This window comes from Rhynchophorus ferrugineus, unplaced genomic scaffold (genome assembly GCF_030347505.1).
Source record: "Rhynchophorus ferrugineus isolate W39M unplaced genomic scaffold, kcgeb_rfMv2 rfM10, whole genome shotgun sequence".
Classification (NCBI taxonomy): domain Eukaryota; kingdom Metazoa; phylum Arthropoda; class Insecta; order Coleoptera; family Curculionidae; genus Rhynchophorus; species Rhynchophorus ferrugineus.
Window position 1 is genome coordinate 16538069 of NW_027472589.1, and position 25188 is coordinate 16563256.

Here is a 25188-nt window from a genome sequence, read left to right on the forward strand (position 1 = left end):
GAGTAGGAAATTTTATTTTTGTTAAGCATCACATATACTATATCTGCAATATTTTAGAAATTTAATGTGCCAGTTCAACCTACTGATCACAGGATGACAGCAAAACGATGTGGTGAACTGAATGCCATTGCTATAGTGAACAAAGTTAATGAAGCTTGGATGGGACTCATTCCTATGATGCCAGTAACATATCTTGCTGTATATTTTCCATTAATATTCTCACTGTAAGTACTAACTCTAATTTGTTCATGATTCAATAGAATTATTTTATTTCAGTGCAGGAAAGATTGCGGGACCTCAGTTATTTTCTAAGCTGAGAGATAGTAAAAAGTCCGAATTATCTGAGGTATAATTCAGTTAATGATAGCGACAGAGTTTTAGTCATTTATACAATTGTCATCTTGTTTTACCATTATGTTTCAGCTTATCATTTGTTGATTTTACAGCATGAATATGTTTTTTGTCTACATTTAGCGGCATGTCGTTTGTTTAATTTCTATAGCAGTTTTTCTTTTAAAAACTAAGAGCTTTATTCTCGTATTTTTTAGAACAAAAAATCCAAATAGGTTTCAAGTCATTTGCAGTGCTGCTACACTAAGAAGTAAATATATAGTTTCTCTTCTTGAATATTTAATATTCATTAGAGCTTTTGTTGTAACATTAAATAATTGAAACACAAAAATAAATTAATTGTTTATTTTCTAATGAAAACATTAAATAGTACCTTGATCATCCTTTTGTTTTTCTAATCCTAGATCTTCCCTTCGTTTGTCTTTTCCCCTCAGTATAGCATTTTTAAATAACTTACAATATAGTTCAATAGCAGATGCAGAATCATCATTTCCAGGTACAGGGTATGTTATCATGTTGGGATTACAATTTGAATCAATTATACCTATTGTTGCTATGCCCATTTTTGCTGAGTCTCTTATAGCGGTGTGTTGGGCCAATATTGTATTCTGTGTGTTAAGGAAAATACACAGGTCTGGTAGACGCGTCACTGTTCCAAACTGTTTTTCAGAATTTGTAAATATACCTCCTCTCCAAAATCGAGTGTGGGCAAACTCTCCGCATTCCTTCGCATATCTCTCAACGGTATGTGAATGTTGAGGTCCCCGATAGAAAAACAATATAATTCCATCTCTGTAGGCTATGTGAGCAGTGACATTCAAGGCCAATCGTAAATATTCGGCAGTTTTATCTAAGTCGAATATGACATGTCCTAATCTAGTTCCGTATATGTAGGGTAATGTCCTTTTATCCAGAGATCCCTCTTTGTGACCATAATGCACCTTGGCATCAAACAAATCTTTCACGGTGAATAAATTATGTACATTGAAATAATCCGGATGCTTTAGAACTTCTTGTTCTTTCGATGGGCTGAGTTGTGCTGAAATTAAAAATCTTTTGATGATTTGTAGGTTATATCTCATAACAAATTCGTTGTTTACCTATGTTAAATGTTTTTGAGGTCTCTGCAACTTCCGGACTTGCAATGGAAAAAGTCCTGATTAAATTTGAGGGACATTTTTCTATTGTTCGTAATAAATGTGTAAATTTTAACATTTTTGAGTAACTGCTTTAAAATTTAAGGTTATGTTTTTGGACTAGTGACATCTATCGGCAACGATCGACACACACTAAAATGAAAGCGAATAAAGGAAACTAGTATGACTAATATAATTTATTAGAAGCGTATTTTCAAAATACATAATATAGCAAAGCATATATAATTCTATTTGTGTCTCTAACATAGAGAGCACCTCTGATGTCATATATCCTTTTTGTCCGTTTCGGACACCACAGTGTGATTCTCGTTATTTTCGTTGTTTATGACATGTTCTGCTTCACTTGGGGACACTTCATCAATGTGCTTTTTGAGAAACTTGCCTCCTGCATATCCTGCAAAGGCACAACCAATAGCTGCAACTCCTCCAACTTTTAAACCAGCTAAGAATCCAATAGGACCAGCCAGAAGAGTCCCTACAAAGGCCCCAGTTGCCGGATAAGCAATAGCATTTAATCTAATAACAAAATATATCCCTTTTTTTATACCACTTACTACAAGCTTTAAATTGAACTCACTTATTTGCCTTGACAATGTCTTTGTATCCTTCATTTATGTTCAGTTCTGAGACGGCTACATTGGATTCAACTTGAGACACTTGATCACCTTGCTCTTGTGTTATTCCATGAAGACTCCTGTACATCTCTTGCAAAATTTCTGTATCTTTTTGAATTTCTTGGACTTTATGTAATCTTTAAAAAAATGTTTAGCTTAAATATAATTTGTAGTTGAAACTTACCTATCATATTCCTGTTTCAATTTTAACTGCTGAAGATCTCCTTCAATTTGTATTTGTGCTGTCCCTATAAATGGATTTATCCTTTCGTTTGGTGGGTCCTCTTCCGGTGATATATCATCTTTGTGAATTATTTTTTCAGCTGCCTTTTCCAAGTCTGCAAAAGTTAATATATTCAATTTATTCTTGTGCTACATGGTTAAAAAAAAGTTATACCTTGATAACATTTTGTCAATTTTAATATGGATGTTCTTAATTGCATAGTTTTACTGTCGAAACCATCCAAATCATTATCTTCAACTTGAGTTCTTAAAGTATCTAGTTCATAAAGCAGATCTCTCAATTGCTTAACCACCCTTTTCTTTTCTGACAGTTCTTTAGATAACTGCTCGGCGTTATTAACAGCCATAAGCTATGCAAAAAATAGTTTTATATAAGTATGGGATAACCTTTGGTCGGCCGAAAACGTACCTTTGTAATGTGCTGTTTGTGCTGCTCATAGATCTTTTGGTGATGAGGTATGACTTCTTCACTGAATTTATTCAAGGGGATTTCTAAAGCACGCAAAGGCTGTTTTATTATACTAGGACTTGATATAGTTGCCATTTTGTAATGTTTCATGAAACAGATTGGTTTTGTTGTTGAACTTAATGATAGTAAAATGATAAAACCGTTGTTTGTAAACAAAGACTAAAATTTTGATATAATTGACAGTTAAAATGTCACATAATTAATAACCTGTAAATTTTTTCTATGCCTGCAAATTAATAAAATCTGTTTTAAAATTTGACCAATAGAGGGCACGAAATGAAGACGTCAAATTGACAAGTGAAGAACCTAAATTGTCTACCTCATCTATATTTTTATAATACGTGAACTCCATGAAATATAAAATACTGGCTATTCTGTGTTGAACTCTTTATTTTTGGTTTAGTTTGTTAATAGTGATAAATTACTATGGCTGGATCGGCATTACGCCGACTGATGGCGGAATATAAACGTAGCTTTTTTAATACTAAGTGGAATTATACATATACAATATTCTATTATTCCAGAATTAACATTAAATCCTCCTGAAGGGATAATTGCTGGACCAATAAACGAAGAAAATTTCTTCGAATGGGAAGCATTAATAACGTTAGTATATGGGGTTTTTATTACCCTATTTTAGGATTTGGTGTTTATGATTTGATTGTAGTGGCCCAGAAGGAACTTGTTTTGAAGGGGGTGTTTTCCCAGCTAAACTAACTTTCCCTCCAGATTACCCTTTGAGCCCTCCAAAAATGCAATTTACTTGTGACATTTTTCATCCAAATAGTGAGTTCTTTCAAGATCAGTTAATTGATCAAATCAGGAAACTAAATCAATTAATAATTGTAGTATATTCAGATGGAAGAGTATGCATATCAATTCTTCATGCTCCTGGGGATGATCCTATGGGTTATGAATCTAGTGCAGAAAGATGGTCTCCTGTACAAAGTGTTGAGAAAATTTTACTTTCTGTAATTAGCATGTTGGCCGGTATGAATTCAGATGAACAATATGTTAAGATATTTTATATTGATTCTATCAATATTTGCAGAACCTAACGATGAGAGTGGTGCTAACGTAGATGCAGCAAAAATGTGGAGAGAAGACCGTAACCAATTTAATGAAATAGCAGAAAAATTAGTGAGGAAAACATTAGGGATACCTTAATGTTACTTGATTAGCACAGGTACTTGGGCAATTTACTCAAAAGATGTTTGATGTTACTAGGAATATTGAAGATCTGAACAGTATACATCATTCAATGACTTTTTTTTGTTTATTGTTATTAGTAATCTTTAGGCTTTTCTATGTCAGTTTTGTTATTTCAATCATCTTCCTTCGATGGACAAATTAATATTACTGATTGTGTAAGGGATCCTTTAGGTAAACTCTATATCATGTCTTGGTGATAGTAAATACTGCTGTTAGATGATCAATATATAGCAGTAAATGAAAACTAGCTTTGATTGACTTTTTTCTTTATTCAGCTGGTATGTGTGTAACAAACATATAAACATTCTTGGAAATATTAGGAACCTACAAACATAATAGAATCTAAACCAAATGTAAAGTCTTATTCACAACCTACTTTCTTGGCATTACCAATGCCGATGAAATAAACCTACTCATATTCTCTCACCGACTGAAAATACTTGGAAAAAAAGAGCGCAGACTCCTTAGAAATATGCTGCCCAAGTTCCATTATTTGTAAGCTTATTTGTGCGTTGTTTATATAGTTAACGAATCACGTTTGCTGAACAGAAAGACGACCGGGATGGGGGAGTCTAAGTTGTATTAATAGAGGAAGGGAATTAAAAAAAAATGTGATCTGCCAATAAAACAAAAAACCTAATCCTTGTAGTAGGCCATGCTATTGCCGCACTACGGAATTTTTAATAAAAGTAGTGGTAATTTTCTGTGATAAATTAAATTAGTAGTCTAAACATTGCCTTTTTCCTATTCCTACAGTCCTTATCTCTATGTCCTTACCGTTAAGATATTACAATAAACTAGAAAATAAGTTAGATCACATGAGAAAACTTTGGTTTTTAGAGAAATTATTCATAAACCTATGATCCTCGCAGAAGAGAGCATAATTATTAATAGTGAATTAAACATTGCACGGTTTTTTTAAACGAATTTGTACAAATTATTAAACAACCATTAGGGGGTAAGGGAGAACATAATGCTCTATATACACAGGGCGTCTTAAAAGACTCTCCGTGGTCAATAAACCACGAAGACCAAAGCGTGTTTGATAATGAACATATCTCACAATATTTTTAAACTTTAGATTAACAAAGTTCCCTGTAATATCCATATTGATACAAATTGGCAAGATAACACTGATCGATTCCAAGCAATTCCCAATGGTTCAAGACTTTATTGCTTAAAATCCCTATTATCTTTATTATCCAGACCTAGATTTGCCTGTTGGAGGGATCGGAAACGCCCGATTCCCCACCATTCCTAACGCTAGAGTTTGGATTGAAGACGATATACTCGTTAGCAGGTACATTTTGAGGATGGTTTACGGTTCCGTCTCGGGTAAGTGCTGGACCGTTGCTGGGGATGGGCGGCGCGAACCCGCTCCGCAGGGTATTATCACCGGAAGACGGGGGATTGTCGTCGGTCGATTCGCTAGCCTCGACGAAGTGCTCAGCGTAGTAATGGGGGGTGTTCAGGTAGTCGATCATTCTTCGGGGTAGCGGCAGCATCGGTATCAGGTCCATGCGCACGTTCTTGTGGATTACAAACCTTGAATGTAACGACAACGTTAAAACTATACTTCCTTTTCTTATTCAGTCGAGTAGTATACCTGCACATATGCTGTAAACTTTGCACTTGCTTGAATCTCGATACTGGATGAAGCAACTGAACTCTCACCGGTCCGATAACGGGCCTACGGTGAAGAAAAAATAAATAACGACCGCTTCTCGAATGTTCCACGGCGTTCTCGATGAACTCCACTATCGTCTGCGACTTGAACTTGGTGCAGCTGCCGAAGCTAAAGTTGCCTGAAATTCAAAAGCTATAGAAATGAGTGAATATTGAAACGTGTTACAGAGACTACCTTGGTCATGCTCTATCCGTACGTGGCGCACGCTGTTGTTCAATTTAAAGGTAAGAGAAAAAATGTAATGGTAATCACTACTGTCTCTTACTATGAAGGAACCGTCCGGTTCGTTGGAGAGTATTTTCTCGGCCGCTTCGCACGATATCGGACCCCAATACCAACCATACTGGAAATCAACAATAATTATCAGCATTATATTGGATTTAGAAGAAAACTGTTGAAGTAAAATTGTTTAAGTAAGATATTTCCGACTGATATTAGAAGAAATTTAACTCTAACGAACTTTATTTAAAACCGCCTTTTCCTTATTGTTTCTGGCTTAGGTACTATCACTATATTTAACTGGTAGAACATGTTGTTAGGGCCCTTTAATCTTGTTATGTTCCCGAGACATTATTCCGTTGCATCACTTGACGTTAGGTTTAATAAATATTCTTGTATTCCTTTTTTGAATTTGTTATTAGTTATTAATTAGAGTATTAATAAACTGTTTCATTATTTTATTGCCTTCATGAATTTTCTCTTATTCTCTTCAGTTTTGTTTGTTGCCAGGTTTTGGGCAGTTTCTTTTACCTTCTTGATATACTGAACTATTAGGAGTTGCATATTATGCGACATCTTGTATGCTTTTTGCTATAGTTAGTGCTGCTTTTTCTGTATCTATCTCTATTTTGAGGAACAAAGTTAGGGTTATTAAACTGTCTAGTTTTTCTGTAATAAGTGTCCAGATAATTTTAGTGTTATAAAGAAAAGGTGGTAAATATTTTTTTATTCCTTTTTTTTTATTTTGTGTGTTAATTAGCTCTATCAGATCTTTTGTTGCTCTCCTGAAATTTCTATTGTTTTATTCTGTAATCGTTTGTTGCAAGGCTTTTCGCGGTTTCTTTTTTTCTGTGACTTTTTGTTTAAATGTGGATAATATATAGTTAACTTCTTGATATGCTGAACTATTAGGAGTTGCAAACCGTACTGCATCTTGTATGCTTTTTGCTAGAGTTATTGCTACTGTTTCTGTATCTATGTGTTTTTGACGGACAAAGTTAGGATTATTAAACTATCTAGTTTCTTTGGTAGTAATAAAGTTTTTTCAGTGATTTTGTTGCTTTGTTGAACTTTCTCCTTGTCTTTTTCTGTTCTTGCTTGTTGTCAGGCGTTTTGCAGTTAAATTCTTGTTATGCTGAACTATTAGGAGTTGCGTATCATGCCGAATCTTGTATACTTTTTGTTATAGTTATTGCTGCTGTGTCTGTAACTATATCTGTTTTAAGGGTCAAAATTAAGGCTATTAAACTATTTAGTTTTTCCCTAAATAATGTCCAGTTAGTTTTACTATTATACAGAGACGGTGGTTTAGTTTTGTTGACAATCTTTAAATTAACTGTTCAGATTAGTGGTAAGAAATAAGATGATAAACCAAAACATGATGCAACTTTATATTTTTTGGATTAAATCATTTTTATGATAGAGAAATCTATGGTGCCGGGAACGTTGTTTATATCTGACGTCCAATATGTTGGATTTTATTGCAAAATATAACACATTTTTCAATGCTTATCTCTATTTTTATACGCAAACAATTTCCCAATCACAGCTTTTTATGTTTATATACGACAAATGTTGCCTCCACAGTGAGAATAGCTAGTAATGACGCTACGATTTGTATTTCTTGAGCTAGTTGCAAGTGACGCCATTTACCAGAACAACTCTACAAACTTTTTCCTAGACCCAACATTGTTTTGGTTGGAACTATTATTTCAATAGTACTGTAACATGACCTCATTTATTTATCACTGTTTAATTATAAATGAGGCCTCAGTATACTTTTTGGTACGTATATCGATTTCAGTGGGTGTAATATTGAATAACCTCATAAGATAATTGTAAATTTAATACAATTTTAGAGCAACAATATTTACTTTTTATTATAAAAAGTTATAACATTTTTTGATATTTTAGTGAAGATGCTAATATTATTTCGATTTGCTGTTGAAAGATCTACCTATTCAATTCAAAATCTCTATAAATGTCCATTGGTCAAGCGAGATTCATCTTTTTACGTCAATATTTTCACAACGAAAATGAGCAAATCAATTCTAACACTGGCCTTGGTTTAAACACTCATCAACATAAACTAACTCGTAATAACTTTTCCTATATATGTTACTGTATTTTCCTACCGTTTGAGGGCTGACACTAAAAAGTCCATGGGTGTGATAGTTTGATCATATAAATAAATAAAATAAACGATAACTTCTTGCAGAATGTTGCCTCAGTGTGTAAGTACTTTTAATTCGGTTGCTATTTACTTAGCAGTGTGATTAGTAATTTGTTATTTTTTATAATTACTAATTCCTCTTAATACCCACCTACAAAAACAATACAAATAATCCAGAATTAGCTACACCCTTTGTGAGCTAATAGGCTTGTGACTATTATTGAAAAATTACTTTAGGACAATTCTACGTATTTATTTTACCCGGAATTTATATTTATATTATATTTACCCAGTTAATGATATGCAATTTTCGAAACAAAAATTCACGGTGACAACTTTTGGTCGAACTGGACAGTTTATATGGGTACCGGTTTTCTTTATATATTAGTTTAATAATTTTGTGTCATAATTGGGCCGCGCCCCTAATATAATTATGTATCACTAAAACCCCAAACAGGTTGTATATTATCGTTACAGAAAGGCAGAAAAATCATGCAATGCGGGAAGCAGCCGGTATAGTTTAAACATCTGTAATTTATTCCCAGGAATACGATGATTATAATGTAAGTATTTACTATTTCAAGTACCTTTAATTATGTCTAATATGCAACTAACGCAATAAATATAGAGGTAAATAACACTGTTGGTAACATCCGAGGTTAGACGTCATTTGTTTTATTTATTGTGTATTTGAGTTCCTAATAATGTTATTCTTTTTTTAGTTACCGAATAATATATAAAATTACATTTAATATAATGTGACAAGTCGTACAAATATGCATGAAGTCAATATATGTTTCTACAAGATTCAAATGCCAACTAGACAGAAGAAATGGGCTTCTAACTGAACTCATTGAACATTCATTGCTGTTCGCTATTGATTGACCAGATCTTCACCAAATACAGAGAAAAATATTAAATTCAAGCCTTCAACAAGTATCGATCAAATCCTATCATAGCAAGATTAGGAAAATCTGATATCAAATATGTGGTTTCTTGTACATGAAATAGTTCAATGTGCTATACTTCACCAGGTTAAGGGTGACACATATCTAATTGAACAATGTAATTTTATCAAGTTTTTAGTCTAGCATATGCACAACAGAAATTTTAAACATTTAAAAAAACACTTGCCTACAGACAATGTATGGACCAAATGTTGTCACTGAAGTCAAATAAAAGTAACTAAGTAGAGATGCAGTTTAAGAATCCATAGATCTTGATATATTAATGGCATGTCTAAACACATATTTCGTAAAGTACTTGATGAAGTATTGTACTTGCGCATACTTTTAAGATTGTAAGGCTATTATTAAAATGAATTTAAAAATAAAATTTGTACATTTTATTTATCCAAATATTTCAAGGAATTTGATACAACACAGAGCCGCTAAACATTTAAGAAAATCAAACATCCATCAAATGTATTTAATTTAGGTCTTTTTTGTGTTGTAGTTATTATCAAATATGTAAAATGGATATTTTTATAGTCCTGTCAAATACATTCGCATCTGTATATGTGACAGTTCGTCAGAATAGTTCATTTTTAAGTATTCTTTGGACTTTACCTATATTTTTTCTTAATGTTCTTCAATATTCTACCACAATTCATAGTTAATCTGCGAGGAATACCCACTTAAGCAATTCTAAATACGTCTAGAATACTTTTTAAAATTATTTCAATTAGGGCCAGACAGTACAATCATTATCTCCGGGAATGGATTGTAGGCATATTTAGGTTATTTGCCTTGATAAATCCCAGTTTATTTTTTTCATTTATCTTTTCTCTCCGTTGGTTGCACAAAATTAATGTTTTAACAGTAAATAAAAGATAAACAATCTAAATAAAATCGATGCGCCCTAAAAAGTTCAAATATTGGAATGCGGGACCGATGGTTAGGAAACGTTAAGTGACGTGAACTTTTCGTAACGCTTTTGATTGAATGACTTAATATGGTGAATTTTGAAATCTTTTATTTCTGGTAAAATCTTAGTAACCTCACTTTTAATTTTATAATACATGTATATTTTATGATCTAGTATATTATTATTATAAAGCAATATTTTTTATTCTTTATTAGTCATCTAACTTATTTTCGAAAAAAAATTGGAGATAAAATGGCGCAAAACATTTAATAAAATTTCCATAATTTTAAAATATGTCCTTGTACAAGGTAAATTACCGCAGACTTGAAAAAAATTAAATTACCGATATAGAAATTAAAATATAACCAATGTTGAGATTACGTTTCAAGTAACGATACCGACGATTGCAACTACAAATTATTTTTAATCTCTCATTTAGAATATTTCCGACCTTTACACGCCTGAATGGTCAGCGTTTTGGGTCGATTACGAATTTGTCTCAATTTTTGTACCGGTTGCAATTAGATAGTAAAAAACGTAATTACCCAAGTGGTAAAATTCAATTTAAATGTTACCTTTAACACTTTAATTTAACTTACGTCTTTAACTCGATGGAGGCTCGTGAAAAAATCGATCGGTTGCTCGACTATGGTGGCTTCTTTCTCAGCTTTTTTGGGTAGAGGCGGCAGTGCCCGGCTGCTTAGGGTATTCCGGATTTCATCCACGTGTTGACTATTACCCACCTCGTAAGTCAGTTTTTGCGTCTCGCATTTATCCTGTGACAAGGCCCGATGTTTATAATAAACGAGATAAAAATTTAGTCGGTGAGATTTACCGGTTTCTCCTCCACAGATAAAAACTTCCTAAACCTAAATATGTTACACAGCGCCTGTTTGAAATTGAATATCTTCCGCTTTCTCTCCTCCCTTTTGATGGGCGATATAGTCAACGTCTTCGCGTTTTCACAGCTATCCTTGACTTTCTTGTTTTTTATGTTCTTCAAGAAGGTGGACTTCTTCGGTCTATTTGATATCTGCAAGTATAAGAAAGGCTATTGGTTATATTTATTATTATATCAAGAACTTCATCAGCCCTCACCTGATTGTTACCTAAACACCCGATGCTTCTAGAGTGGAATTTGTTATTGATGCTGTTATTATTATTGTTTATCACAAAAGCTCCGTTGTTGCAATTCGGGCTCCGTTTTCTGTGGTTATTCTCTTTAGTGTCGCTGGAATCCGAACTGCTTGAGTGCAACGTCTGGAGGTATGTCCTGACTTCTTGAAGAGTCATGTGAATCGGTTCCGTTCCTATCGTGGTGGAGGTTCCGGCCACGCTGTGCCGCTTGGTCTCGCACCAAACCTGCTCGCTTCTGCCGACACTCCTCCTACCGCCGGATCCCATATTTCTCTGGTAGCTCCTCCCGTCCTGGGCGCCGGCCTTATCGATCTCCTTGTTCAATAGCAACAGATGTTTCCGTTTCTTTTTATTCCCCCCACCTAACAGTACAGTGTTGCTACTGTAAGCGCCACCTCTTTTGGGTTTTAGCGGTGGCTTGTGCACTACATCTAACGGCACGGCGTACATATCACTATCGAAAGGAACGTTATACAGGTCGCTTATCTGGTGCGACGATAACGTGTCATGGGACACAGCCTGCGTGATGAAGGAGGAATCGTCGACGCGGCGCGTATGCGGTACCGACAGGGAGTTATGGGACGAGCTGAGACGCGACGATCCACCCATCGACGAGCGGGACGAGGGCCTGGGCGTGTGAGGCACGTAGGGAGAAGCGGAACTGGCGAAGTTGGAGGCGGAATTCGCGAAGCTGGACGTTGGACTGGGGAAGCAGCGCTTGTGGCTCGGGTAGCACATGCTTTGGCTTCGTTGGGGCGAGACTCGACACAAATAGGACGAGGACTTACTTAGATTTGTACTGTTTCTTTTTAAAAAGTCAGGTAATGGCGGTGGCGTGTAGTTTGCTGTTCGTGATGGCAGTGGCGGGGGTGAGAGTGACTTCGGTTCTTGAACTCCCCCAGTTATACATCTCCTGAAAACAAGAAACGTCAATAATTCACTAAGAATTACAATAAAGAACTGTATGATAATTAATTAAACAGTTATTCAAACTTCAACAGCAAAATTACAGCCTAATTTTAATATTAAATGTAAGCTTCAAGTTTCAAGAATAACACAGGACTTCAACAAAAAAAGCAGATTCAGTATTTTCAACTAATTACTATGTATTCTGGTATTCTGAAAAGCTGGAACTTACTTCTGCCAGGAGTTTCTACTTCCTGGTTTAATATATCGTGAAAGAGTTTACTGGCTACTTTTCCTAAGAGAACAAATTAGTTTATTGCACTAATATTGAAGATTTGATGGATGAATTTAAGATTCAATACGATACCGTAATGGCGAAAGACATTAGACAGAAAAGTCATATATTTATCAAAAAGAAGCCTTATAGCAGCTCACCATGGTAGTTTTTATGCTTTAATTCCAGTAGGTCAAAAAGACCTACAAGAACTTGGAAATGGGTTTCCGCAAATTAAAATAAGAAGTCCATTGTTGGTAGGTGTGCGGCGATTTTAAAATTTTGTGCATATTGCTCGGATAACAAGCTGGGTTTACTAAATTTGCTTGCTTTTTGTGTCTATGGGATTGCAGAGGCCGAGCAAATTACTAGACAAAAAAAAGTTGACCACCGAGGGAGCTTAAAAATGGAAAAAGTCTCAAACATCTCCAAGTATTTCAAACATTGGTGCCTCCAGATAATGTTATTTATCACCATTGCAGCACCCAACTTCATTTCTTCAACTTCAACTACTTTCCGGAAAATTTGGAAGATGTGAGTAAAGAGCAACGTGAAAGATCTCACCAGAACATTACAAATTTGGAGGATTACAAATCTTAATCATCTTAATGGTGTCAGAGTACTGTTGGACGCTTCAGAGATACTATCCAAATTGCCAATTATCGCCAACAACTTTGTACATGTTTGGAGTATGCAAAATACTAGATATTATAATATATATATATATATATATATATATATATATATATATATATATATATATATATATATATATAATATATATACCTTATTTGATATTAATTTTGTTTTATTTCCTTGATTTAAAATGATATTTTCAATAGCTCACTTAAAAGCTTTTATTTATACTATTTTAAGTCATTCGATGAAGAAAAAAACGAATATTAGTAAATTTAAGCAACATATTAAGTATCAATTAATACACGGTTGCTTTTAGTTTTTTATCCATCTAGTTCTAAAATATTAATAAACATAATGGCATTATGATGGATAGCTATTCAAAGAGAAACAGCTTAAATGCTAATGTAAATATCGTTAACTGAGTTATATAGGAAATATGGACATTTAAACAATAAAAATGTCATACTATATATGTATGTGTATGACTATATTACATTGAAATGTTATTCAATTTATTTAAATGCACTAGTGTTCAACTACAACTTATTTGTTTCCGTGTTTTGATGACATCTTTTAAACATTTTTCGATTGCAACAACATATCGCAACAAAATCACTAATTGGATGTTGTATTCATCGTATAGTATTTATTATATTGTAGAAATAAATTGTTTCCAAAAAGCCAATATTCGGACAGAATAGTATCTCCATATACATTATTATTCTGCTTGTGTGTGACTCTTAAACGACTGCACCGAATTTTGGCGAAATAGTGTATATGAGTTTACTGAGTGGTTACCGGGATGGTTTAGATTCATAATTGGACCCCCGCTAGGACTGGGTTCCAGGAATATATTTTTTATTTTCCGCAAATAAAAATAAACATATTTCAACAAAGTAATGATAGAATATTTGATATATAGCCTCGATAAACAAGGAATTGCGATATTTATGTGACTCACTGATCGGATGTCATTGCCAGTTTATCATCATGATAATCTCATAGTATTTGTTTTATTCTCGTAATGCTTTATTCCTTCCTAACAAAACAATGATGTTTGGGCCACTAATTAGTCATACTATAAAATACAACGTTTTTTAAAATATTTTTTTACATTGTACTGTTATAATGCATGTACCGATAGTAAGAAACTTTGTATGATCACAAATTCCCACCACGCACCTTAAAATTATATTAAATATACAATTTAATTACGACATAATGTCGAAGATGATTTCTAAGGACAAATACTTTTTGTACCCTTTCTATAACCATAAAATGCATAATTAGACAAATCATTCAGACTTACTAAGTCTCCATCTATGACCTCTCTCATTTTAGTTGGTAATTTCAACACGTTTTGCTGTAGATCATATGAACTGAATTTCATAAACGTGGCTTTCAATGTTGTCTTTTTCACCGTAAGCTATCCATAATCTTTCATAAGGCTGATAATTTGTTTTATACCATAAATATAATTGATTTCTCTTAAAAGTGTAATTATCCTGATACATTTTCAAAAAAATTCCTTCATCAACCAACCTATTGGAGATATTTACAGTTTACAGTATACTTGCTTCGCCTCCTGGAAATCCTCTTGAAGGCAATTTTATTCTCGTGCAACTTGACTGGAAGTGACCGAGAGAACTTTTGGAGGTTTAATTTTATATCTTGGTACCGGATAATGTTATTTTATTTTTACATAACTATCGCTACATATGCTAATGTATGTATTACGATCAATTTTGTGTTTTTACAGGAAATAATGTATTAGTTATCTTTTTCCCAGTTATTCTGATAAATCAGTTGTATCTTTATTTTTATCAAGTTACATTACAATGAATGTTTTCACCCATAATATGGTCAGATGTATTGTAAACACTGTTTGAACATATTCAATATAACTATATTCCTTGTTTAGCAGGAAAGGCGTTGTCTTTCATCATAACATCACTAGTTCACACACATCTTTAGTGATTTTGAAGTAAGATTGGCTTGGAAGTTTTGATACTTCCACATCAGACCTTGCACTGCATCTTTAAGAAACTCATCTTAAAAGCAAGCTGTATGAAAAAAAAAAACTTATATTACTTTTTCCTCAATTCATTAAAACAATTCTCCATATAACGAGGCGCTTAAGAGCCATATCTAGTAATTATTAGTGAGTAATGCAAAAATAATTATGTCACTGCAAAAATTGAAGCATCAATCAATGGCGGAATTACATAATATATGTAGCAAAAGAACAACGAATTTGTTACATTTGTTTGAATAATTATAACACCCTTATTTTCTTTCGATCGATCTGAAAATATTAGGACATCTTAAGTTACATTTGTTCTTTTTTTTTATTTGTTGTTCTTTTTATTTTTGCTATAAAAATGATAGCACTTAGATTAAATATAATTTGTTTAAATGCAAAAACAGAACAAAATATTGATCGTTCAAATAGAATGAATTATCTTCCAAAAGATTCTGATCTATCGTACAAATGGTTTTTGAAAGTAAATAATGATAAACTTAAACGGATCTTATAAGATCCTTCATGAAGTTTCCGAACAGGAAGGTTTGTTGTTTAGACCAGATGATTATAGACTCACATGTAATCTGTGAGGTAATTATAATTTAAATGGAAATCCTTTGTTAAATTCTACTAAAGATAATTTGTGTATTATACATGGATAATTTGCCTTAACTTATTGAAAAATAAAATATTCAATATTAGAATCAGAAGTCCGTCAGTCCACATTAAGATCTGCAAAAAGATGTAGAAATCATTTGAATATCACAAATATAATTTTTTTTTGAGGAAGTAAATTGGGAGTTGTAAAAACTAAAAATGATAACATGTGGTTCTTCGTAAATTCTTTTGAAACAGGCGAATATACTTTCAACGTACCTTCAACTCCATGCAGATAGGAACCAGATAGTAAAACACCAAAAAAACTATGTTATATAAATGTTATATAACGGTAGTAGAAATATATTCTAATTCATTAGTGAATGGTGTTTTCTTGATTTTTTATTAAATATTACATATGATGACAACTCATTAAATTTTCACCACATGTTTGAGGAGTTAGGTAGGTTAGAAAACTTCATTTATTTTTTTTATCATATTAAATAGTACAATATGTTTAGAATATTCTCTCAATTTTAAATCGATTAGACTAACATTCTAAGAGATAGACTCTGGGGAAGTTCCGCGCACCAGACCATGTGAGTCTGGCGCATCGTAGAAATATTTTAAAGCCACTGCATAGCCATTATTTTCATAGTCTTTCTCGCTTACTTTTATTTTATAACTGCAACTGGTTTTAAATATTTTAGGTAATCGCAACAAAGGTAAGTTTACTGGCAAAATAATCGATTATTTAACAGTGGCCTGGCTATAATAAGAAACAAACAATGACTTGATACAAAATATGAAAGACACTATTTGCTCCATAGATAAAAATCTACAGCACGATAAATGTCCAAATGGCGCTGACCAATGATACTGACCGAAGTACTACACGATTATATCAGCTCTAAAGTCCGCTTATGAGAAATCGACAAAGAAGATTTTTGGGAATGATCTGTTGACGGTTTTATCGAGAATAATAGGGAACGTTTGAACCAGTTAATCTGAAAAATTACTCTAAAAATTAAAATTACTTCCTGCGGGTTCAAATCCTCGAGATTGCTGTATTTGTCACTTGCACATTTTGATAAGAAATCCCTACTTTTTTCCTCTTAATGTATGGTATGGATTTGAAATTTGGCCAAGACAGCTACGAGTATGTCCCAGAAAAGTATGAGAATCGCAAAAAAAGCGGACGCTGGGACCCGAGAATTTCGCGGTTTCCGTTATGTATTAAATATCGCCTAACTTTATTTTATTTAAAATGTCTTTTTTATAGAAAAGTGGTTTAATAATCAGAACAGCAAGTAATCACCTATTTCAAAGGCTGAACTAATATAAACAACTATAGTTCCATCGAAAATAGAAATTCATGGTTAAAATTATGAGAACTGCTATTAGTTACTTTTGATACTAAGTTACAGTGTAACACTGTGGGTTGAAGAAGAAATTATTTAGTTCTTTTTCATTTTTCCTCGCGAATGTATTCACAGAAATTTCAAATACTTATCTATGTTATAAATGGCACATACAACTGACTTCAGGAGTTTATCAGGCTAACTCCAAAATTCTATATATCAAACATCACTATTTTAAATAAAAGTGTGTGAGATTTAACTATGGAGAACTATAAACAAATGACGCTAAGTTTATGTCTACAATTTTCTATGGAATATTATCTTCCAAGTGTGCTATAGTATGGCTTTATCAAATATGTATTACTAGAGATAATCGACTGCAAAATCATTTATTACGAAACACTGCCTATTAAAAAGCTACTGAATTGGAAATTTACAGTAGAGCATGGAAAGAGGCACAAATTACACTTATGTCCCTATACATAAAAAAGGAGTTATAGCAGTCTGTAATAGTTATCTCCATAACTAATCCCTTTGGATTACTCTGTTGTGTACGGCCATGAAGATATACGAGAAAATTATTGAAATCATATACAAGACCAATCCCAATCTTGTTTCAAAAATTATTTAGTGAAATAATAAAGAAATGTAAAATGGACAAAATAGAACTACATATATAACAACTGATAAGCCAGAATATTTACAGAAAATCTTAAACTGATGAAAATACAAAACAAGTTACAGTCCAACATTGATTTTTGAAAAACTGAAATTACTTTTCCACCAATTTTAATAAGCAGTTATCTATTTCAAAGGTTGAACTAAGTAAACAATACTGTTATTGAATAGAAAATAAGCATCAGATTGAATCCTAAAGACTTGAAAACATATTTAGCTCACAAACATAATTAACCCATTTGTACTTACTTTGCTAACCAAATATCATGGCAGTCATTATAAGCCATGGCCAATATTTCCCTGGTAAGTCTAGCGTAAAATATTTCAAAAACAGACACTGTTTCTAGAGTCTTAGGTCTATCTTGAAATTCTAATGGTGGATCAATGGGTGATGCCGAATGTTTTACTTCATTCCAATGAGGACCTTTCTTCAAAGTATTAAAATTTTCACCACAGATTACATCAGACATTCGATCGAACGAGTCATCCTGAGAAAGGGAACGTTCCTCACAATCACTATCCTATAAATTTTAACATTAGCAAGGTTTCTTTTTGGGCTTACTTCCAACATACTTCAAAAGGAAAATGTTTCTTCTCACTCTTACTTTCGAAACTAGTATTGGCACTTGACGCGGATCCTGTGGTGAGCAATAAACCACTATCGTCACTTAAAATAAATGCTTGTGACCAACTTGAGCTGGATGGAGGAGAATCCATTTCCGAAAAACGTTGTTATTCCATCGCGTAGCTTTCTGGTTTAAAAATAACGATAAAATGTAAACAATGCACACGACATAATGGAAATAATAACACACTTACCTGATAAATAAAGTCATCTAATGTTTTTCTGAAAAATTACTTCCTCAAACACGCCGTTATTCCTAGTACAGTTCTTCCGTTTCAATATCCTTGCGGTCATACCAACTGTAATGCAACTTCGATTTCAACAGTTCCAGTCTCTTATCTACCGTAACTTGCCCATTGGTTTATTTACATTTTTAATTGTGCGCTAAAGTTACAATTTATTTAGATGAGTATGAGTCATTTGACGTTTAAAACCTTCGAATGTCACATTTTAAACTATCATTAGACTGATTTGCAATACACGTTTCTATACGTCAAATATATATGCAACTAGATATACATACTTTGAAATTATTTTTAAGATTAATTTATAGAACTTTGTTAAAATTGTTAATTGATAAAGTTATTGGTAAAATTTATATTACGATATTTCTAATTCTGCATATATTTTTATTATATTGTATTTATGGTACGTATTTTTAAAGTGAACTTTTTTGATCAAGCCTCCTTTGGATTGAAACGATCTAAACAATTCGTTTTTTGCATTTGTTTTTTTTTGGGGATGTCATTTATTTTTTAATACTGTTTAATATTTGTGTATTTAGTTGAAATAATATTCGCCAGAATTTAAAAATTTATTTTATATTTGTGCAGATTTCATAATTATTTGACATTATAAAAGTGGTAATATTTTGGAGTGTTCTTTAATCAAGAAGGTAAGGAATTTTAATCATTTAATTTTAATAACTTAATTATCAGACATTATCAGAATTTTTGTTCATTCATTTCCGACTTATAATATTATTTACGATATAATATATTAAAATAAATGTACTTCGCTTTATTATTATTTGTTGATCAAAGTTTATTATTATCATTAGTTATTATACCATTATAATTTTTAAAGCATCTGAATAATATTATAGATGCGTAAAAAAATCTTTAATTGAAAATAACACCATTGGGTGTTTGGAAGATTTTTTATATATTATACTTATATATTGAAACAACATCCCTAGATATTGCTAAAATATTCTACAATTATAATATTCTATTTTATTTACTCTTTTAATTTTTTAAAAATCTGAAGCTATATCAACACTGAGATAACATTTTGTAAATCATCTCGATTTCTGTTTCGAGGAAAGCTTGTGAAATATGTCTTGGGTGGTAGAAACATTTTCTTAAATATAGGAAAAATATGTAGGATGAAAATTAGTATTGTTATCATTAACAAGTTTAAGATTAAGAAAGATTACCTTTATATATACGTTGAACTACTATTATGGATAATTCAATAAATGGTTTTACAAAAAAAATCATTGTTTATTAAATAGTTTTTTATTTGCTTATCATGCAAAATCATGCTTAATTTGCAAAATTCATGAGACAATTTTTTGAAAAAAATTCATTTAATAAGCATCTTTTGTTTTCGAGTCATGAACAATGAATACTATAATTATCATCAATACAGCCGTCACTTGCGGTGAATGTCTATTAATACGCTAAATTAGAACTTTTTTCGCGAATTAGAACTAAATTCGACTTGGATAACCAAATCTCGTTACTACTTGAATGAACAACTGTCAGCAGTAATTATTTTGTGGGATTTTCTACGCTTCAGGTGATTTTATTAATCCCAGTCTCTTTTGAACCCCATGCAACCTCCTTGCATCTGTTCCTCGATTGTTTATTGATTGTTGCTTGATTAATGTCAGACTAACAGCCTTAAATTTTTGTAGACATACAAATACGCATTTAGGTTTATCAATAATCGAGGATCGATGATGAAAATGAATAAAAGAAGCTGTGTATAAGGTGTTATTACTTTATTTGTATATTTTTTATATGTCCATATGATCTTACAGTGGAAGTGATCCGATAGGTTCAGTTGATTGGGTTATATTAACTTATCGGCCATCGGTCAGTTGAGGCTTGCGGGTTCGTTTTTATATTTCTGACCAATAATGAAAACACAAATGTTATGATCGAAATTAAGTTTATTGTATTTAAAAGTATACCCCACGGAAACGGATACGCTAAAATATTCCCACCATCAGGTATGAATTTTCGTAGTATTTTTTCTACACCGAGATATTCGGCCTCTTCTTCCTCTTCTTAGGGTGTCGAAATTTGTCCACACCTAATTTATTTTTAATGTATGTGAATAAATCGAAATCTCAAATCGGTACTGTATGGTGGATGAACCAACAATTTGATATTTTGGATGGTTAAACAGTTCAATTGTATGAGTTAATATATAAAAAATAATCCTCTTGATGTATGTAGTTTTTCTTTAACTTTATTCACTTTTATGGTAGTTCTTCCAGAAGTTTTACAGTTATTATATCATATCCGGGAGCTTTTTTTATGGTTAAATCCTCTTATTATTGTTTCTTTAACTTCCCTCACAGTAATTTTTTCATGGGTAGATCTATTGGAAATCGGGAAAAAAATATTTCAGATGGAAAGTTGTGTTGTGTTATATTTACACTAATACAGAGGCAAGGCGAGTACAGGATTAATCCATCAGTAGGTATCTCCCAAATAAAAATAAAACTAACCAAACAAGTTCGTGTGGTTTAGTTTGCATTAGTTGATTTATTTTTTTTGTAGTTATTTCCAGTAGCTCTGTTGCTCTATTCTTTCATATTTATATTTCGGGAATTAGCAACACTGTTGTCATGTGAATCCATTTGACGCTTCCATTGTAAAGTTTGACATTTTTGACGATATACGTACCAGGGGTGTGCAATTCCAATGGTAAGTAGTGGGGCAAAGTTAGTTCAATCATTGGCGGCATTGACATCGTGAATTTGATTAGTTAGTTTAAAATAGTTATGTAGAAACCTGTAAGGAAAATATTTTGCTTTGATTAGTCTGCCATTTCGCCTGATTACTTTGTGACGTCACATTTATTGGCCAATAGTATTTAAATGAAAATCAAATTTAATTTTTAAAATTAATTTATTAAAATAAAATCCTATACAAATATACATAAGTGTAAATAATATGAATATATATAAAACAAAAAGCAAAAAAAAAACAGTTATGAACTCTATTCTAGGCAAAATTAATATATCTATAATTCTTCTATAACGCCTTCCTATATTTGTTTAGTGCCATCAATTTTATGGGATCTATTAGAGTTCTAACTTATCTTGATATATTGAAGGTAAACTTCCAAAAAAATGAATCCTTCCTGAAATCCTTCCCTGTTGATATTCCGTTAACTTCATTAAACCAAAAATACAATCATAAAAAAATACACCTCATAATAACTTTTAAAATTTGGTCTTGAAAACATTATGGTTTGGACAGTTGAAACACTAAACATTTATGTGTTTTTAAAAGATATTTAGATTTTAGAGTATTTAATCTGTGGAACTACTTAATATAGAATGTAGACAAATATTGCATGTTGTCTCTTTTTAAGAAATTTTGTTAAATAGTCTGAAATAAGACTAAAATACAATATTAGACGCTTGTTTTTCTTAGAGCAAAGTTCTCTGGAACTGAAAATATAGACTCAACTGGTGATTTAACAACCTCAAGTGGTACTAGATCTCCCGTTAAAAAAGAATATAAGTTATCTAACATGTTCATCTTCTTCACAATTTTCTCCGGGAGAATGATGTGAAAAAGTTGAAGTGATGATGTGCCCTTTTAAAGATTTCTCGAACATACTAGGCAAAGGATGCTGTTTCTACCTCCATGACCTCTAATAAATCCAACAAAATTCTTTAAGCTTAGATTTGTTAAACAAATGTAGTTATTTGTAAATTTAGACAAAATAGATTTCTTTAAGGTAATAAATCCCCTAAAAAAGCAAATAAATTTTTAATTGATGGCACTGTAACAAATATTTTCTTAACAAGGCAATCAAATTTATATATACAATAGCTCTACTATAAAATTATTGAACACTGATTGTTCTAAAAAGTTAAAGTATTACAAATATTTTAGGGATATTTTACAATTAAAAGTAGTATTTATTACTACTAATTATCCAGTTATATTAATTATTACCTTCTTGTAAGACTTCTTTATATAGAGATAACACACTGACAGCATACGAACAACTTGGTATATTAATTGAATTTTATTACTACTAACATCTTCATAAGTAGGTTTTGATTTTCTGTAAACAAACAATATATAAACAGACATGTAGTAGATAGATAATTTTATATGTACCTGATAAAAACAATGTTGGATATGCATTTACCCTAATACCTGTTCGTGAAGGAAGGGTAATTCTAAATTTTTCACTAAAATGTCCGTGACACTATGACGTTGACATGTTTGCATTTTGGTTTATCCTGGTAACTTACTACTATTTACTTGATCAACCCATTTTTGGAAAGGAGCGAGATTATTCTTTGCGAAACGATGTCTAATTTCCGTAGTAGATTTTCACCCCGGTACACAACATCTTTTACTACACTGGCGCATTGTCATCAATTTTTATATTATTACTCCATAATAATTAATGTAAGACAGAAAATATGCGTAATGTAAAACGAAGATTTCTTGATCTAAACAAAAACCAAAACTACCAAACAACAAACTTAAAAATGGACGCCCATAGAAATTGCTGACTTCACACAATTTGATCGACCAATCACGTTCCATGTTAGTGGCGGCGCCAGGAATTTAAACTAGCCAATCACAATTTGCGACCGCAGCGCTACCGTTGATTGAACTAATTAAAACATTTCTCCAAGGTTTTTGTCTCCAACATTTTGTCGCATCGACGCTATTTGTTGATTATTTACGATTTTCCACGTTGTGATATGTTTATGCGGGAGCTTTTTTAACTGGGTAATCGATATTCCGTCGAAACCTGGAGATTTTTTGGTTTGAAGTTTGTTGATCATCGTTTGTAAACACTTTGGAGACACGAAATGGTTGAGAAGAAAGGCTGGGGTTACTGGTCTTTTGATGGAGTTGGATTCGTTGATGACAGTGTCATTGTCTTTAGCTTTAATGTTTTCTGCGGGTGGGAAGCATTTCATCTGAGCCTCGTAGGTCTCTGCAAGGAGCTCGACTTTTTCTTGGTCAGTGACTGCGAAGTTTCCTGTAGCCGCTGACTTCAGGGGGGGATGACATTGTTCGTCTTCCCCACGAGGCATTTGGAGACACGCCAGAAGGAAGAGCGGCCATCCACTCTTTAGTCCGCGAGAAATGAGTTCCATTTCTTTGCTCGCCAAGTCGAGCCGGCCACCCTTACCCCCTTGCATGCTCTGTTCGCCTCCCTTTTATCTGCAGCACCAAGGGTGAATCGAGCTAATCTGCATAAACCGTTTTGATGCGAATTTCACGTTTAAGAGAAGCGGGAAGGTTGTTTTTCCACGGTTGCGGTTGTGATGAAATTTCGACTGTGGCAGATTCGTGAGTAGACTGAATATCACGAGTTAGCTTAAGTACGGCTTCCTTAAGCTCCTCTTGTGTGTTAATTTTCATAATTGGATCGGAGTTTAGGAGAAGAGATTGGTAATTTACCCAGTCGGTATTTTTCCTGAATTTTGTGAGCGGGACTTGAGTGGTGGCGCAGTTTCTGAGTTTGAGAAGTACCGGACGATGATCAGAGTCTAGTTCGTCAAGGACTTGAACTTCGGAAGGGCGATTTACAGCTTGAAGAATAAAGAAATCAAGGATTCTTGCTGCGCCTTGAGAAACCGTACTGGGGTGATGGGTGGATTCATCTGGCAAGGCAAGACCGTAGTCCAGATCTGCATTTAGAGCTCCGATGGCGTGACCTGCGGGATTCGCTCTGGAACACCCCCAGGTAGGGTGGTGGGCATTGAAATCGCTACCTATTATTTTTGGAAATTTTCCTTCGACGAGTGATAGGTATTCGGTATAGTTTAATGCAGAAGATTTCCTATACAGGGATGTAATCACGAAGGGACGTTCTTGGATATCGATTTTAATGGAGGTTGTTCGTTCGAGTTCTATCGTTTCTATAGACAAAAAGTGATGGAAAGAGAGACGATATAAAGGTTTCAGGAAGGTTTCCTGGATGAGAACGATGTCGACGTCATAGAATGTCATGACGTCTTCCAATTCTGCTTGTTTTCCGCGTAAGCTCTTTGCATTCCATGTCATCAGTATAAGAGATTTCGAAACAGCCATTTCGAAGATTTAAAAGGCTGCTGGAAGTTAAAGAAACAGATAAATTTTGCCGCTTAAGGGGCGACATTTGGGGAAAGTCGAGCAAGGAAAAGGGCGAGCCATTGGGATGTTAAGGTCCGGTGTATTGGCTGGAGCAGGGTGGGTGGTGCTGTCTACTTTTTGGACTAGCTTCCTGCCACCTTGGTTACTCCATGCAGAACCTTGTGGAAACCTGGATTCGGTCGGAGTTTTTGGTTTTCTTGGAGTAGGACGGCAGCTGCAACCGGTGAAGTTTGCTGTGTGAATTCAACCGCAATTTGGTTTGGACCTGGAACAGCATAGTGGAATTACTTTGGCCTTTTTGGAGACTATAGAATTTGAAGGTTCTATCTAAACTTCCTTTCGCCCTTTGAAGACCGAGATATGTGGATTGTTCTGACCATGGTATTGAGGCGCTCTCGATTCTAAGACGTTTAATGCACGGTGTATAGCGCCTCTTATGGAAGAAGATGGCCTGGGTTTTCTCCCGCTTGACTTACAACCTCTGGAAATGTAACCACTGGACCATCTCATGGACTTAAAAATGTTCCCCTATGCATCTTATGCATCTGTGACAATATCTGAGGAGGTCGAAAGTCGCAAAATTCGCGGTCCGTTCGCC

The 25188-nt window shown here is 33.3% G+C and overlaps 5 protein-coding genes and 1 long non-coding RNA gene across 8 annotated transcripts in view; 3 read left to right on the top strand and 3 right to left on the bottom strand.

Moving 5' to 3' along the window:
* Positions 1-732, top strand: part of LOC143203420 (dehydrogenase/reductase SDR family member 7) — a 9650-nt gene extending 8918 nt beyond the window's left edge. Inside the window, exons 6-8 of the mRNA XM_076415542.1 lie at positions 58-224; positions 277-346; positions 549-732. Coding sequence (XP_076271657.1) covers positions 58-224; positions 277-346; positions 549-566 — 255 coding nt within the window. The 3' untranslated portion in view covers positions 567-732. The remainder of the gene's footprint in view (positions 1-57; positions 225-276; positions 347-548) is intronic.
* Positions 682-1628, bottom strand: mRpS2 (mitochondrial ribosomal protein S2). Its single transcript, XM_076415547.1, has 2 exons — positions 1452-1628; positions 682-1390 (listed from the first exon to the last, which is right to left on the bottom strand). The coding sequence occupies exons 1-2, from the start codon at positions 1564-1566 to the stop codon at positions 714-716; spliced, it is 792 nt and encodes a 263-aa protein (XP_076271662.1). The 5' UTR covers positions 1567-1628; the 3' UTR covers positions 682-713.
* Positions 1629-1669: 41 nt separating this feature from the next.
* Syx17 (Syntaxin 17) lies at positions 1670-3030 on the bottom strand. 2 transcript variants are annotated; one of them, XM_076415544.1, is made up of 5 exons: positions 2775-3030; positions 2520-2715; positions 2307-2460; positions 2086-2259; positions 1670-1983 (listed from the first exon to the last, which is right to left on the bottom strand). In XM_076415544.1, the coding sequence occupies exons 1-5, from the start codon at positions 2922-2924 to the stop codon at positions 1866-1868; spliced, it is 792 nt and encodes a 263-aa protein (XP_076271659.1). In that variant the 5' UTR covers positions 2925-3030; the 3' UTR covers positions 1670-1865. The 2 variants fall into 2 exon arrangements, with proteins under 2 accessions (XP_076271659.1, XP_076271658.1); XM_076415543.1 differs by having other exon boundaries at positions 1670-2024; positions 2775-3027.
* An 82-nt stretch (positions 3031-3112) lies between these two features.
* Positions 3113-4293, top strand: Ubc7 (Ubiquitin conjugating enzyme 7). Its single transcript, XM_076415548.1, has 5 exons — positions 3113-3303; positions 3359-3440; positions 3502-3620; positions 3684-3824; positions 3886-4293. The coding sequence occupies exons 1-5, from the start codon at positions 3261-3263 to the stop codon at positions 3999-4001; spliced, it is 501 nt and encodes a 166-aa protein (XP_076271663.1). The 5' UTR covers positions 3113-3260; the 3' UTR covers positions 4002-4293.
* Positions 4294-4295: 2 nt separating this feature from the next.
* LOC143203416 (uncharacterized) lies at positions 4296-18717 on the bottom strand. Of its 2 annotated transcripts, none has more exons than XM_076415535.1 (9): positions 18426-18717; positions 18180-18358; positions 17856-18127; positions 11090-12041; positions 10827-11042; positions 10591-10767; positions 5908-6076; positions 5653-5851; positions 4296-5591 (listed from the first exon to the last, which is right to left on the bottom strand). In XM_076415535.1, exons 2-9 carry the CDS (start codon positions 18321-18323, stop codon positions 5255-5257), a joined length of 2466 nt encoding a protein of 821 aa, XP_076271650.1. In that variant the 5' UTR covers positions 18324-18358; positions 18426-18717; the 3' UTR covers positions 4296-5254. The 2 variants fall into 2 exon arrangements, with proteins under 2 accessions (XP_076271650.1, XP_076271651.1); XM_076415536.1 differs by having other exon boundaries at positions 10827-11024; positions 18426-18680.
* On the top strand, positions 8069-8985 carry LOC143203426 (uncharacterized). Its single transcript, XR_013007331.1, has 3 exons — positions 8069-8186; positions 8603-8688; positions 8848-8985. It is a non-coding gene; the product is annotated as an uncharacterized LOC143203426 (long non-coding RNA).
* Positions 18718-25188: the final 6471 nt, after the last annotated feature.